The following is a 16,508-nucleotide window of genomic DNA, read 5'->3' on the forward strand; positions in this document are numbered from 1 at the left end:
AATTCTTTCCTCTCTTTCTCCAATTGGGAATTTCAGGCAAGAAAGAAGGCAGACAGGGACGAGAACATCAGCCTCCCTCCCAGGGTACCTGTCCAGCTGAGTCCAATGAGCCTGACCCAATCCTTAATCACCCCAATCCAACAGAATAAATGGCTTTTGACCCCCACTGTCCCTCACGGGGTCTCTTATATGCCTCCTCCCTCTCTGGGACAGCAGAGAATTCAAGCACCAGCTGAGTCTCACAGTGGCTCCTGCTCACCTCTAGGACTTGTCAGGTCACACAGTGTCTGACAGGCTCCCTGTGCCTGCCCTGGGTTCTCACTGACATTGATTCCTCTCTACTGATGGCAGCACATGCAGACCACCCCATTTTAGCCACTAATGGCCTTCGGTTACAATCTCACAGCCTGGCCTTGACTCTCTCTCTCTGTTTAGGGATTGCAGCCAGGCTTTCAGCTGTGCTTCTTTGCACATGCTCATTTCCCAAACCCAACCCACCAGCCCTGCTCTGGTGCCTTGTCAGATTTTTTAATTTTGACTTTGCAGTCACTAAAGGGAGTTATCCTCAAGTTATAGGAAGGAGAAATGGAACTAAGGGACACAGCCAGTGGATGGCAGAAGTGAGCTCCAACCAGAGCCCTGCTGAGCAGGCTCCGCACCTCACCCTCCTATAACAAGCCCTTGTTGGTGGGGTGCTTTGCCAATGGTCTACGCTATCACTGGGTGTGTTGTCATCTCCCAGGTGACATCCTAAGTTCCTTACGAGTCAGGGCCGTGGTCAGGATCACTCCCTTCTCCCAGTTTCTAAGTCCATTCATGTACACAGAACCACACAGCGGATTGTCAGCAGCACTCCACATTGATAATGAAGTCTGACATTTAAAATCTGAACTTAGCAAAACGTAACCAAGGGGATGATTAGTCATATTACCAAGAGCTTATTTCCTTTTAGGAAAAATGTCAAATTCAATTCCTCTACATAAAAGCCCTAAATGACCTGTTTCGACATCGCTGGCTGTTTAACAGAGGCATGAATGGGTCCAACCCATTTAGGTGTGGCACTCACCAGCTGAGGCATCACGAGGTCGGCCAAGTAGACAAATGCAGCTCCGAGGGTGAAGCCAACAGCCACAGGAAAGAAGGCAAAGGCACCAAAGCCTCCAGAGGATGTGGCCATTTCAACTGCTGGGGCCAGGAGGGACCAGTAGGAGGCTGCTAACATGACCTGCAAAACCACAGTGAGGAACAAAGCATTAAATCAGCCACAGAAGGCCTCCCAAGCACGGGCTTCACTGCTCTCTACGGGCCAAACTGAACTGTACAATTTCACATGTTAGGCCTTCAGTCCTCCATGGTGGGTACCATCCCAAACCAAAAAGCCACCATCAGAATTCCTGGAATTAATGTTGTAAGAACTCAACCTGGGGTACACTGGACTTGACCTTGGAGGATGAAGTCTGGTTTGCTGCCATCTAGCCTCTATTTCAATCGTTCTCAACCAGGGGCAATTTTGCCCTCCAGGGGACATTTGGCAATGTCCGGAGACATTTTTGGTTGTCACACTAGGGTCATCTATTGCCTAGAGGCCAGAGATGCTTGTAAACATCTACAGTGCGCAGCTTCTGACAGTAAAGAATTATCTGACCCCAAAGTCAATAATGCTGTTGAGAAATCCTGTTCTGACTGAATACTTCCAGGGCATGTTGCTTGGTGAGCACCAGCCACTGCATTATAAGACAGAAGTCTTCCTTACACTCAGCAGGAATCTCTCTCTCTTCCATTTTTATATGTTAGCTCTAGGCCCGCTCTCTGGAGCACCAAAGAATGTCTTTCCTCCATGATTTGGGATAGCCTTTGAAATATGTGAGGATAACCAGGGTGTCAATGTCAGCTTGGTCTCCTCGATTTATGAATCTCTAAAAAAGGAAAAAGAGAACTAACATTTATCGATCACCTAATATTTCCAGGAGGCAAGTTTCACCATTTGATATCTTATTTTATCATCACAAAAACCCTGAGAGGTAGATATCGTTTTCTCTTACTATTTGTAGATAAAGAAATTGAATCTCAAAGTAATAAGATAATTTGCTCAAGGTCACATAGCCAATAAATGGCACATTCAGGGAATTGAGCAAGCAGGACCATAATCACCTCAATGAGGGAACAAAGGCAAGCAAAAAAGAGAAAAATGAAGCTAGACCCAGATCTCAGTGGGGTCAATTTAATAAAAGATCCTTCAGTACTTAGCAAATTTAACACTCTTCCACAGTCATTTACTCCAATAGATGCAGTGGCATCTTCCTGGCTGGAGTACACCCACTACCCGTCGTAACCAAACGACAGTCATTACTGACATGTAAAACGTTGAATGGGTTTCTAAAAATGACTTAATTATGCCTTGTCTTTAAAAAATACATCTGCATCATCCATCTCCAAAATAACACACAGAGTGACAGAACCAAGTATTAAAAAAGTAACAGTAAAGAACAAATCCCTACAGAAAGTGACTTCCCTCCTGCCAGCCATCATCCACACACGCTGACATCCACAGTCACTGACTCTGGGCTAGAGTCTCCCAGAAAAAGTCTTAGCGTCCCTCCTAGAAAATTGCAACTGCTTCAAACACTCCCAAAAAGAATGAAAATGTCTCATCAGTTCAGCTCCATGAGACCACCAAAGAAAGCTTATTTATTAGGGATATATATATATATATATATATATATATATATATATATCACATACAATTTGCCATTTTGAAGTCTACAATTCAATGGAATTAATTACATTCAGAATGTTGTACAACCCTCACCACTATTTCCAAACATTTCTCACCATCCCAAAAGTTCTGTGACTATTAAGCAATAACTCCCCGTTCTCCCCTCTCCCCAGCTCCTGTTAACCCCTAGTCTGCTCTCCATCTCTATGAATCTGCCTATTCTAGATATTTCATGTAAGTGAAACCATACAGTACTTGTCCCTTTGTGTCTGGATTATTTTACTTAGCATAATGCTTTTTGAGGTTGATTTGTGTTGCAACATGTGTCAGAATGTCATTCTTTTTCATAGCTGAATAATACTCCACTTGTGAAGCTGTGACTACTGTACTAACCTAAAAAAATATAATGTATCCATAGTATAGGATGCAAGTAGGGATAAAAGACCCAGATCTTCATCTTCCACTCTAGAAAATCATGATATGTTTAAAGCTGAAAAAGTCAAAAAGTGCCAAAATAAGCATACAGTTGAGACATGTGGAGACAAAAATCTGAAGGAACAGCTAAAACAGCTGCCCCCATTTATCCTGAGAAGCAGGAGTCAAGACTGGGGAAGGTCAGCAGACTCCTGGTTTCCGTTATAAACCTGGCAGAATCACCTGACTCTTTAAACTATATGTGCATACCTTTGGGGGGAATTTTTAAAGAAACTGATAATACCATTTGAAAATATATAGAAGTAAATATTATAAGTTTATCATATAATTTTAAAATGTTTTAATAACATTTTTCATCAAAATTTTCTAATTTTGATTTCACAGTGAAAATTCAATGGAGGGAAAAGGCTCCTATGTACAAGAACTCGATTTCCAGAAATGTTTCTGCCTGACAGACACACCCAACTGCACTGTGTGTTTCTGTTAAAAGCACCTAAATCACAGTCTTGCCACTGGAAAATTGAAAGGGACCAGAGGAGATATTTAAAATAAGCAGATAGCCATGGCTGGTGTGGCTCAGTGAATTGAGTTCTAGCCTGAGAACTAAAAGGTCACCAGTTCTATTCCCAGTCAGAGCACATGCCTGGGTTGCAGGCCAGGTCCCCAGTTGGGGGCGTGTGAGAAGCAACAGACTGATGTATTTCTTACATGTTGATGTTTCTCTCCCTTTCTCCTTCCCTTCCCCTCTCTCTAAAAATAAATAAATACAAATTTTTTAAAAATTCAGCAGATATTTGCAAGCTCTGAGAGAAAATCCCCCATTTCCCTTCAGCAATTCACAAAATCTAGCAAAACTCATATGATCCTTTTTCTGAAAATATCATGCAAACTACCATTGGGATCCATACTTTATAATGCTATTAATTTCCCTCTGTGTCAGAGGTACCAGCACAGAATAATCAAAAACGATCAGCTAACTCCCTAGCCTACAGCAGCAAACCTTTTCATTTCGCTTAAGTGCTCATTCTGGGACCATTTCAGCTCTGAAAATATAAATGAATTGGTGAAGAGTTCCTTAAGGAGCGCATCAGAGTATCTGGGCATGATGGGGACAGTTAAGCATTTCTTTTATGACAGTAATGACAGCTTAAAGACTAAAAAAAAAAAAAAAAAATCCAAGCCACAAAATAAAACGTTCTTCTTAATAAAACAGGGAGAGAAAAATACTGCACATCGATCACTTACAATGCACTGAATATCAGTATCCATTATTCAATGACAACGTCTGTATAGATAAGGTGCATGAAAGTCTACAGGAGACAGGAACACAGAGTTCAAAATATCAGCACCCAACTCAAGGCCTGCTAGAGTGGATCCTCCATCAATGTTTGTTGAAGCAAATGAACATGGACTCTAACCTCAAGGCCATTGTATAATTAAGGAGTAGGCACGAACTTGCAATCCATATAAATCAAGGCAATAATTACTCTGAAAGCGCAGAAGCCAAGTAATACGTCTAACTCTGTCTCCAAATCAGATATAAAATTAATTTGTAAAAGTCAATTAATAAGTATCCAATTAGGGACTATTACACAACCAACATTATGCTGGATCCTAGGGGGCTGAGAGGGAGGAAGAAAGATACAAAAAGCTGATCTGGATCCCACCTTTGAGGACCTGGCTACATACCATCGTGAGAGAGACTACAGAAGGTGTCTGATATGATAAACAGAGAAGGCATCTGAAACAACAGATGAGTAAGCCTGTGGTCATTCTAAGTAATTAGATGGAAACATTGTAAAAGAATAGAACATCAACGAAAACCGGTGGAGAGCACTTGAAAGTTGGACATGGTTTCGAAAGGAAAATGAGGTGGGGCCTTCTAGATGGGGGGAGCAGTATGAGCAGTCTAGGGGGTAAACATGCCAAACCTGATGATGGAGGGTGGCCGGCCTGGCTGAAAAAGAAAGTGTGTGCTGGGGAACTGTGAGATAGTTGGGTCTAATTAAGAAGGCTGGCAGAACGGCTTGGACTTAAGACAGCGGGTGGGTTGCCCAACAGAAGCGCCCGGAGTTTTTAAAATACAGAAGCCGCGGCCCCTCCACAACCTACTGGAACAGGTTCTCCCACACAGAACACCGACAGCCTGGCTGCGGTATGACCTACAAGGGGATGTGGGAGGCATGATCAGAATGGAGGCAGAGGGGCAGCGAAGGAAGAAATATGCATGTAACCCTCCAAAATAAGGTCGCCCAGGCCCACTCAATATCGAGTCACCCGTCAGAAAGCCTGATGGGTGGCCACTTGAATTGTGCATCGAGTCAGTTTTCCAGTTTGGCATATCAAGTATTAGTCATGTCTCAAGCATGAATCAAATTACATGGGAACTACCTCTGTATCTAATTTGCTTTTATCCGAAAGTCCTCATCATATACCAGCTTCATGTAATTTTATGGAATTAAACCTAACAGCTCAAAGTAAAAATCATTTACATTCAGCATCAATTATCGTTATTAATTGATGCAGACCTGCTTAATGACTTGACTCTTGTTAGCTACACCTACCCAGTAAAAGTGGGAGGCAGGGGCTTGGCCTACAAGTTTGTGTTCACTCTCCAAACTAGGACAGAGCACTTGAGCTTAAAAAAAAGAATCTACTCTATGACCCAGTAATTTCTCTCTCAGACCATTGCCTCAAGAGAAATGAAAACATGCGTCCACACAAGACCTACACAGGAATGTTCACAATGGCTTTATTCATAGCCCAAACCTGGAAACAATCCAAATGTCCATCAACAGCAGAATCTGTATTGTATTTATAAAATAAAATACTCTTTAGCAATAAGGAAAAACTATTGATATCACAACACAGATGAAACTCAAAATCACTACAATGAGTGAAAGAATGCTATGTGTATATATACACACACACATATGTAATGTGTGTGTATGTACCATATGATTCCACTTATGCACAAGAATATGCAAAAATAATTTGTGGTGACAGAAGTCATAAGTCATAAAATGTTCTGTCGCCCCAGAGGAGGCGCAGCATTGGCTTAAGTAATAGAAGCTCTTTCTGGGGTGACAGAAATGTTCTCTATCTTATTTTGAATCATGGTTTTACAAGTGTAAACAATCGTCAAAACTCACTGGGCTGACAGTTTAAGATCTAGGCATATACGTAAATTATATTCATTTTTTTCTAAAGCCTGAGGAAGGCTGCTACAGGGTCTGAAGAGCCACATTGGCGCTATGGAAAGTACATAGGGAATCAGGTTTGGAGGTGCATCCTAAAGTGGTCCCTCTGGGGGGAGGCTAAGGTCATCCAACACAACCGTCAAGTACTTGACAAGGCCAAGGCCCGGAGCTGAAAGTCAGGCCATCCTTCGACACTAAGTATCAGGGCTATTAGACAAGCACAGAAATCCTATTCAAATGGCCTCTTAGTATCCTTTCTAAGGGACTTCAGGCCTTTGCTGGTGAGGCCCCAGACTGCACTAAGCTCCTTAAAGAAAGGAGCATCACCCAAACATATCTAGGCTTCAAATATGCTGACCAACAACAGAATTCTAACCTCCTCCACTGAAACAGAGGAAAAGGTCTAAAAACGAGGTAGCCATCAAACCCAGTCCTGCCCTAAATCCGAGTTCCCATCCCCAAGTGCAATGCAGCTCAAGAAATATTTCCTCAGCATCTCTGGTGTGTGACATGGCCACCTGGACTGGCGCACCTGCTGGCAATGACGGGAGCTCCGCCTAAAGTAAGGCCGCAGCACTCCAAGGTCAAATACCATTTAGACTTTTTGTTGGAGTTCACCATTCCTCTTCCAAAGACCCACTATTTGAATGATGGAGAGGGGCAAATATACTAATTCAGTCCTTTCAATAGATTCACACCAGCTAGATGCCAAAATCATTAACTCCACATAGACTAAAAAAAAAGGGTGGGGGAGCTGAGAGGGCTTCCTTATTGAACCTCTTCACCAGCTGGTCACCAAGAGAGCGAGAACATGATATTGCCCAAAGCAACCTCTCCATGGCACCCAGCCACCAATCCATCAGCACCCTCTCGACTTTGGCCTGTTGATAGACAATTGCACCAGCTGGTCAAGCCCTCCCCACCCAACAACCACCGCCCACTCACGGTGATCCAGTCTGTCCCAGATCTGGCTGCTCACATTGGAAGGAGAGAAGAGTGAGCCCATTGAGAACAAACTCAGACACCTTGGTAAGAGAACTGTTTACCCCGCTTCACTGAACTCCCTCCAGGGAGGTGCCAAACCACCAAACTACTGGCTCTATGCATCTCTCTGCTCAAAGGACAGGCTTCCAGGCAGGATCTCCATGGTCAAGGAAAGGAAAATGCCATCCCTTATTCCAAACAAAATCACATTTCATTTTCACCACTCATGAAAACATGGCCTGTCAAAGTGTCTTCTGTCCTAGCTCACCTGAGGGACGGAAAGGCTCCCGTCAGGATGGTGGCAATGACCTTGGGAGATGGAGGGCAAGAGGTCAGGGGTGATGGGACAGAATCTCAAGGGACTAGATGGAGTATGAAAAAGTCCCCCACCTAGGTTTGCCTGATCTAGCAAATAAAAACACAGGAAAACAGTTAAATTTGAGTTTCAGATGAACAATTAGTAGTTATTTTTATTTTAGATAAGCTATACTAAAAAGAAAAAAGTTACTTATCTGAAATTTAAATTTAACTGACCACCCTATATTTTACCTGGCAATCCTGCCTAGTCCTATCAACCATTCAGGGGCAGAACTGATGTCTTTTTTGTATTTCCTCTCCTTCCCACTCTCCAAGAGGCAATATATACGTCACAGTGGGTAGAAGGCATGACTCTATAGAGTCAGACTACCTGATTCAAATCTAAGCTGCACCACTTCAGGCTCCCAGCTGGGAGACCCTGGGCGAGAGCATCGTGTCTGCAGGGCTATTTCTTCACAGGGCAAACAGAAATAATAATATAGTGATGCTCATAAGTGACGTGAAATTACTAACAACAACATTTACATAAAGACTGACCATGTGCTAGGAAATTTCTTAACCCTCCCAACATTAAGACTCATGTACATTTGTTTCTACTTCACATATGGGGAAATTGAGGCACAGAGTGGTTACATAATTAACAAAATCATATAATTACTAAGAGGCAGAGCCAAGATTCAGTCCCAGCCAGGGTGGCTCTTGAGTCCTTGCTCTTGACCTAATGACCATCCCCAAGGTGGTGTTTATCTTACAGAGTTGTTACAAGAACTAAATGCAATAATGCATGTAAAATGCTTAATAAAAAACTGGCCTAAAGATTCTATAAATGGTAGATACTACATTTGTGTGTGCTATGCCTCTATTTTTTTTTACTATTATAAAAGCAAATGTTACGTGAGAAAATAACCAAACAGGAAAAATGAAGGATCTCAGAAGGAACCCAGGGAATTCAGGAAGGGAAATTTTTTCTTACTGTTCAAAGACATTTGTTTCCATTTACCTGCCACCACTTTCTCCTGCCCCACCCACCCCCATCTCCCACCCTCAATCCTTCCCCACTTTGGCTTTGTCCATGGGCCCTTTATACATGTTCAGGGAAGGACTTTTTTAAATTATATTTTATTAATTGTTATTACAGTTGTCCCAATTTTCCCCCATTTGCCCCCCTGCCACCTAGCACCCCCTACTCCCTCAGGCAATTCCCATACCATTTTTCAAGTCCATGATCATGTGTATAAATTCTCTGGCTACACAATTCCCTATACAGTACTTCACATCCTCATGGCTATTCTGTAACAACCTATTTGTACTTCTTAATCCCCTTGCCTCTTCATCCATTCCCCTACACGCCCCCGCAATCTGGCAACCATCAAAACGCTCTCGGTATCTATGATTCTGTCTCTGTCCTTGTTTGCTTAGTTTGTTTTTTAGATTTAATTGTTCATAGATATGTATTTATTGCCAGTCTATTCTTCATAGTTTTGATCTTCCTCTTTTTTAAATAAGTCCTTGCGAATGCTGGAACACTTGATGTTGTCCCCGAGGCTGCTTACACTATCCTTGTTTTCTGGATTTTTTTTTCCTTCTTCTTGTTCTGATTGGTTGGTTTTTGCTTATGTTCCTAATCATTGATTTGAGTCTCGGCTTCATCCACTCCCCTGTTGTTTCCCTGCGAACCATTCTTTATTTCAATTAGTGTATCCGTTATTTCTGACCGGATCTTTTTTCCACTGTTGAGGTCCTCCCTAAGTTCCTTGAGCATCCTTTTTGTTTTTTATTTACTTTTTCAAAATCATGTTTATTCTATTACAGTTGTCTCAATTTTTCCCCTTTACCCTCTTCCACCCATTCTTGAGCATCCTTATAACCAGTGTTTTGAACTTTTCATCTGATAGATTGCTTATCTCCATTTTGTTTAGTTCTTTTCCTGGGGTTTTGATCTGTTCTTTCATTTGGGCCATGCTTCTTTATCTCCTCATTTTGGCAAACTCCTTGTGTTTTTTTTTTCCCTCTATATATTAGGTAGAGCTGTTCTGACTCCATGTCTTGGTACTGTGGCCTAGTGCAGTAGGTGTCCTATAGGGTCCAGTGACACAGTCTCCCCTATCACCCAACCTGGGTACTCGAGGTGCGCCCTTTGAGTGCAACCTCCTCTTGTAGCTGAGTCTTGGTTGCTGTTGGCAAGTCAATAGGAGGGATTTACCCAGGCCAGTCAGCTGCAAGGACTGACTGGCTATGACTATTAACCACCAATCTCCACCTTCCATGGAGGATCAGCTATGCAGAGGCAGGATGGTGGTGCTCCCTTGTGGTCTGTAGCCGTCCATTGAGTGGGCAGGCTCTGGAGTTTCCCAGGTAATGCAAGCCAAAGTCAGCCCCACCCTGTGTTTTGCCTGGAGCCATCCTACCTGAGCTATACAGCAATCTGAGATGGCTATGACTTTTGTTGGGCTTGGAGAGTCCCAGGCAAAGGCAAGCTTTGAATCTAGGCTGGCTACTGCTAGTGCCAGGCCTAGGGCCACTTAGCAAGAGGTACAGGGGTTGAGGGCTCACTGAGGCCAGCTGTTGCTTGTTTGAAAGGATTTAGGAAGTTATGAAGCATTAGCCAAGACCAGCCATTCATATGGAAAAGTCACTGATAACAGCTTGTGTGGACCTCTAAGTTAGGAAGGATGGAGCCTCAAGGGATCTCCAGAGTGGGGCAAACAGTGTTAGCCGGGTTGGTGGAGTCTCAGATATGGCACCCACCTGCCAGCTCTGTGGAAGGAGGGTTCAGAAAAAGGACAATGGCCTCCGCCTGTCTCTCTATCTGGGAGAAACTGTTCCCCAGCACTCACCTTCATGCCAGATACTTCAGTTTCTCCCTGTATGCCACTGGTGCCTTCCAACCTGCTACCCCAGTGCTGGAACTCAGAGGGAATGAATCTGAGCAAGTGTCTGTGTGCGTTCTTTAAAAGGAACTGTTTGGTTCTTTAAAAGGAACTGTTTGGAACGCCAGCAGTTTCTTCCACCAACTCAATCCCCAACTGGTTTTCGCAGCCAGAAGTTATGGGGATTTATTTTTCTGGCACTGGAACTCTGGGCTGGGGGCCTGGTGTGGGGCTGGGATTCCTTACTTCAGAGGTATCACTCAGGAAGGGAACATTTATAAAGGGAAAACCTATTATTAATGTGAGAGGGATATGAATGTGTGGAATAAATCTATGAAAAAGGACAGGATGTTGGACGGAAAAAAGACAACAGGGAGAACAAGAAAGGCTTTTCAGAAACTGAAACCATGAAAACAAAACAAAACAAACAACAAAAAAAACACACTTGCTTATTTATGGAGTTAGTCAATGAAACTTCCCACCATGCAGAACAAAACAGTAAAGGGATTAAAAAACAACAAGAGAAAAGGGAAGAAAATGAAAGGCCCAGTCCAGGAAGACCAAGAGCCAACTAATAAAGAGAATAGAGGACCAGTGGGGGAAACTATTAAAGGAACATAAAATAACATTTGCCAGGACTGAGGGGCACTGGTTTCCAAATCAAGAAATTGCAGAGTAAACTTATTTAGATATGTCTCAAGAAACAGACAAAAACAGTTACTTCCAGAAATGAGGACAGGGCCATAGAGGGGGCTGGGGAAGACCTTTTTTTTTCTTTATAAGCCTTTTATTAACGTTATCTCTTTCAAGAGGGGTGTATGTATTATCCTGATAAAAATAAACAATGATTCAAAAAATCGAGCCCAATTTAAATGTCCAAAAAGTCATTAGTAAAAAATATCAGTTACATGTGCAGCTTAGTATAATTCAGTTATATTTCAATACAAACAAAAGCAAGTAGCATGGTCAATGTGTGTGAGGAAGTGCCATGCATCCACCTGAATAAGAAAGAGTTCAGGACATATTAAGTGAAGGGACATGTTTTCAAACATGATGTGCAGTATGAACCCATTTTTTTAAATTACACATAAACAAGGAAGTTTAGAAGGTCATGATGCTGAGAAGAATGGGAGGAGTCTGCATGGAAAAGATAATCAAATGAAGGTGAAGAAGAGAGATCCAAAAGCATAATACCCACGTTCACTGACCCACACCAATCCCAAATTCCTCATGTGTCCTGCACCCATCTCCCTTAATGTCATATATTAATAATCAAGATATGTCAGGCATTTACTAAGTGTCAATCATTATACTAAGTGTTTCAAACATATTTACTTATTCATCTGCACAACAGCCCTATAAAGGATGAGGACGCTGAGGCTTACAGTCTATAGTCCAACCTCATACAACTAATCAGATGAGAAACCAGGATCAAACCCCAGCAAGGTGGCCCCAGAGCCCATCACAACAGCGCAGCACATGTCCACCAGCACAAGGTCGCACCCCTTGGTGCCCCATGCCCCCCTGCCCTTGGCTCACTCCACGCCACTGATGGTTTAAGACATTTCCTGGCATAACCACATCCTGGGAAGTTCATCATAATTAAATCGTGGGGATATTTTCAAAGTGCTTCAGAGATGTAATGAGTTTACATTCAATTAGTTTCTTCCTTCATTGGGAGAGCCAGAAAGACCGATTTCCTTACACACTCAGTGGGGAGGGGTTTCTCACTGCCTATTTTTTGAGATTTCATTCTGATGTGCCAGGGATGTAAATCAGTGCCCACAGAAGATCTGGAGACACTGGGTGGCCTAAAAGCAGCCAACCCCAAGAAAAACTCTAATGCCCACACCACCATGCTCATTCAACACTTAACTTTAAAAATATTTTTGAATGCTGACTACGTTCTAATCCCTGTACTAGGGAACAATACTCAACATGAACAAGACAGCCCCTGAATTCTAGATGCATCTATTCTGGGAAGAAAGAAGTCAACAAGCAATTAGAATCTACAGAGAACTACCATACTGAACAGGCACACAGAACTACAGATGTTTGTCAAGTTAGATTATGGTAGGGAAAATGAGATACGCAACTTTCTTAAGGAGAAAACTCTTGACAGCAGGCTCTAGAAAGAACCATGTTCCCAGAGGGACGGAGCAGGCAAACCCCCAAGGCTTTAGGAACTAGGGTCATGATAAGAAGGCCAAGGTGAAATAGATGGTAAGGCGAACTCTCTCTTAACCAGTTGACAACAGCTTACTCTCCAACTCAACCTACGCAGTGCCAGGAGCATGCCTGTTGCAAGCCAGTTGAATGTTGGCTCTCTCCAGGAGGGAGGGGCTACCCTCTCCAAGGACCACATGAGATGGGGTGGGGGAGTACGTAAATATTTAGGCTCTCAAAGGAAGCTCAGATCCATAGGGGCTAGGACTCACCCCCTTCATCCTTCCATACATCCCTCCATATCCTTCCATCCATCATCAATCCATATCTACCCATCCATCCACCTGTATCTATTCATCCATCCATATTCATCCATCCATCTATCCATATCCATCCATCCATCCATCCATCCATCCATCCATCCATCCATCCATCCATTTGAGCATGTTTATTTGTTCACTACACCAAAAAAAATTTACTGTGAGCCTCCCACATGTCAGGAATACTTTCTTAGCCTCTGTACTGATTTACTCTTTTTTGAGATTGCAATACTCCTAAGTCCCACCCCTACCAGGACTCTCACTATCCTCCTCCATTTCTTTGTGGTTCTCAATCTCCTTTACCATCTCCGACACTCTCTCTGTTTTATTATAGAGGTTTTTTTATCATGGGACTCTCTCTGCTAGAAGGCAGTCCCAGGAGGGAAGGACTTTTTGTTTGCTGCTTAGTGTTTTATCCCAAATGCCTAAAACAGTGTCTGGCAACCTGGGATAGGGGAGGGGTGCAAGAGGACCACTAGGGGCTCCCTTCTTTTTCCCACTGCCCTACATCCCATAGCCAGATCACAGAAGTGAGCCCAGCATGGAGTGCAGCATAACCGTCATCTATTATATGCAAATAATAAACGCTACAGCTACAGGATGAGTATTAGGGTCAGATGAGGTAATGGATGGGAGAATGCTTTGGAAAATATAAAGCAATAAACCAACGTCACATAATATTTGGGGTTCATGAGCCCATAAGATGCAAGTATTCCCTGCAGTAAGCTTATGGACACCTCCACCTGATGGATTTCTTCATGCCTAATTGCAACTCGTTCCACAAATTCAAATTGGTAATCTATTTAAAGCCTATACCCAGGCAATGACTCTGTGCCCCCTCCTCCTGCCTTAAATACAATACTAATCTATTTTCCCCTTGTTTGTGCATTTCACAAATATAAATTTTTTCCACCATCCTGTAGAACTAACTCACTTAGTCCCAGGGCTGTTGTGGTTCATTTCTTCACAAGGAGACCAGAGCTTCAGAAGCTAAGAAGGGTTTCCAAATAAATGCTACAGAAAAAGAAAGAAAAAATATCTGTGCACAGGTAAGTGCAAAGCATTCCCTTCGCTTGCTTGTCAAATGCACGAATCTCCTGGAACTGAGTCTCCAATGGGTCTGGGGGCTCTACTCTGTTAGTTGTTTGGCCAGTCTGGGGAAACAGGTCACGGCCTCCAGACAAATGCGGGATTAAAAATCAGGGCACCCTGACAGCAAAGATCAGCTTCCACTAGCAAGCTATTAAAGTGTTTGCCTCCCTGGCATTTTATTGTCTGCTCCGGCCGGCACAGAAGCATTAAACAGAGTTGGATTTTTCCTCCCTCTATTTGCACGAAGTAGGAGGGAGAAGGATTTCAGTCTCAAGGAGTGGGGAGATGCTTGGACATGCAGGTAACAGGACTTGCTGCTAAATCACAGGGATTGTAGGCAGCTCAGCTAGAAATACAACCCAAGGACTCAGGACTCCCTCTCTGAGCCCAAACACTCTCTTTATTTCTGCACAGGATCAGAACTCTGCTTCCAGACCTCCTTGGCTGCCCAGAGAGGGGCTCCTCTGCCCAGGGAAAGTGAGGTATTAATTACAAGGACCCTCCAGAAGGCCCACTCCTTTGTGGGGCGGAGGGCGGGGCACGGTGTAGGGAGTGGAGTGAGGCCAAAACCCCTAACTTCATCCTGCAGCCAGCAAGGCTTCTGGGCCCATGATTGCAGCTCCAGAGCCTCCGGGTTTCTCACCACGCTCACAGGGGCAGTGAAATGGACAGGAACTACAGTCTGGCACTGTCCCTGTACTCGGCCCACACACCCACCTGAGAAACACCAGCACGGGCTTTCCTCCATTGCTCTGCCCTCAGCCAAATGCTCTTTACACCCATAAATAGCATTCATAAAATGAGGCCAACTCCCCTGCAAAAAGGGAAGAAGACTGAAGCCTGAATTCAAAAGAGAATTTCTTTTATCCTGAAAAAAAAAAAAAAAATTAAAGCTGCACGTGTGCAGTTAATAAAACCAAGCGATCCTGAAGCAGGGATCATAAGAAGTGGTAGTTCTCCCAGCCCCATCCAATTCCACGGTCTGGGCGCACTCGCCCTCAGAAGGGAGTGTGGTATGACCAAAAGATTCCAGGGAGGCTATAGTACTGTTTGCCACAGCATGCTGCCTCACCCAATGGCTAACTCTTGCTTCCAGACAACACAGCCCTGGAACTGAGAAGAATTTAGCCAAAGCCCTTACCTCTCAGGAGACCAGAACACCTATGACTAACCTGGGCCCATAAAGGTTGGGCTTCTCTGTTGCTTACAGAGAACAAATTAAGCTTCACTGGGCCTTTGAATTTCTTCCTTGGTATTTAAGTTAGCAAACTGAATGGAAACTCAGAAAGCCTGCATTTGCTCTCAATGGGTGGGTGCTGAGACCCAAAGGGAAGCTGAGAGGTAAGATGGAGAAAAGACAAAGGGAGAGGCCCTGTAGGGGGCTAGGGACTGCTAGCAGTGGCCACAAAAAAAAGGAATATGGGTTCTGGAAGGACAGACTGTCAACAGGTATCACCTCAAGGGAAGATGGCAGGTGCTATAGCAGAGCCACAATATTTTGCAGGTACCTCCCACTAAAAACTGGAGAGTATTTCACCACCCACTGAGTCTGGTGGGCCTTGTCACTTGCTTGGGCCAATCAAATGTGACATAAGTGATTCTGGGTCTGCTCCAGGGTCTAGGTCTCCTGAGACCCTTGCAATTACCACTTTCACTTTCTTGAAACTCTTCCACAGTCCTGTAAGGAAGGCTGCGCTAGACTACAGACCTGTGAGCCACTGTGTGGGCAGAGGCTCAGAAAACTGGAGCCACCAAGGCCCAGACCTCTGAGCAAGGCCCTCTTCCACCCTCCAGCCTCGTAGAGCTGCCAGATGTCCAAGGCCTCATGAGTGACCCCGAGCAAAATGAGAAGAACCACCCAGCTGAGCCCTGCCAACTCAGAATCGTAAGAAATAATAGACTGGAGTTGATGTAAGCCACTAAGTTTGGCGTCGTTTCTAAATGATGAAGGGGTGGGGGAGATGTTTGCTGTATGTTGGCTACTGAACATCTATTACATCTCTCCCCCCATTATTAATCATTTTATCTAATGGAGGGAGAGGTGAGAGGCCACGTGGCCCTGGCCTGGCCAGTTGACACACCACATCCCTGTGGCAACAAGGCACATAACTCAAGTCAGACCAGTTACACCTTGCCCATGAAACTCAATTCCAAGACCGTTTGCATTATGGAAGAAAGAGTTCTCCTTCCTCTAGACTTAGGCCTGAGAGGATGTAAACATACTATCTGAAGGTGGAGCCACACAGAGAAAAGAAGAGGTAGGAGATGGAGAAACCCAGGTCCTGATGATGTCCTCTGGTTCACAGAATGTACCACTATCTGAGGACAGTTCTACATCTGGATATTTCAGCTGGATTGGCCAATACATTTTCTTTCTTCCTTATGCCAGATGGAGTTCGTTTTTCAA

General features: G+C 43.8%; 1 protein-coding gene across 3 annotated transcripts in view; it reads right to left on the reverse strand.

The window, feature by feature from the left end:
* Window positions 1–16,508, reverse strand: part of SLC39A11 (solute carrier family 39 member 11) — a 250,970-nt gene that overhangs the window by 214,983 nt on the left and 19,479 nt on the right. For 2 of the 3 annotated variants that reach the window (XM_054573111.1, XM_054573110.1), the window contains exon 4: window positions 1,067–1,225. The exons of the other annotated variant lie outside the window; for it this stretch is intronic. In XM_054573111.1, the coding sequence (XP_054429086.1) occupies window positions 1,067–1,225 (159 nt within the window). The remainder of the gene's footprint in view (window positions 1–1,066; window positions 1,226–16,508) is intronic. 3 annotated transcript variants of the gene reach the window in all.

This window comes from Pteronotus mesoamericanus, unplaced genomic scaffold (genome assembly GCF_021234165.1).
Source record: "Pteronotus mesoamericanus isolate MK-2021 breed Mesoamerican mustached bat unplaced genomic scaffold, CSHL_Meso_final contig_246, whole genome shotgun sequence".
Lineage (NCBI taxonomy): Eukaryota > Metazoa > Chordata > Mammalia > Chiroptera > Mormoopidae > Pteronotus > Pteronotus mesoamericanus.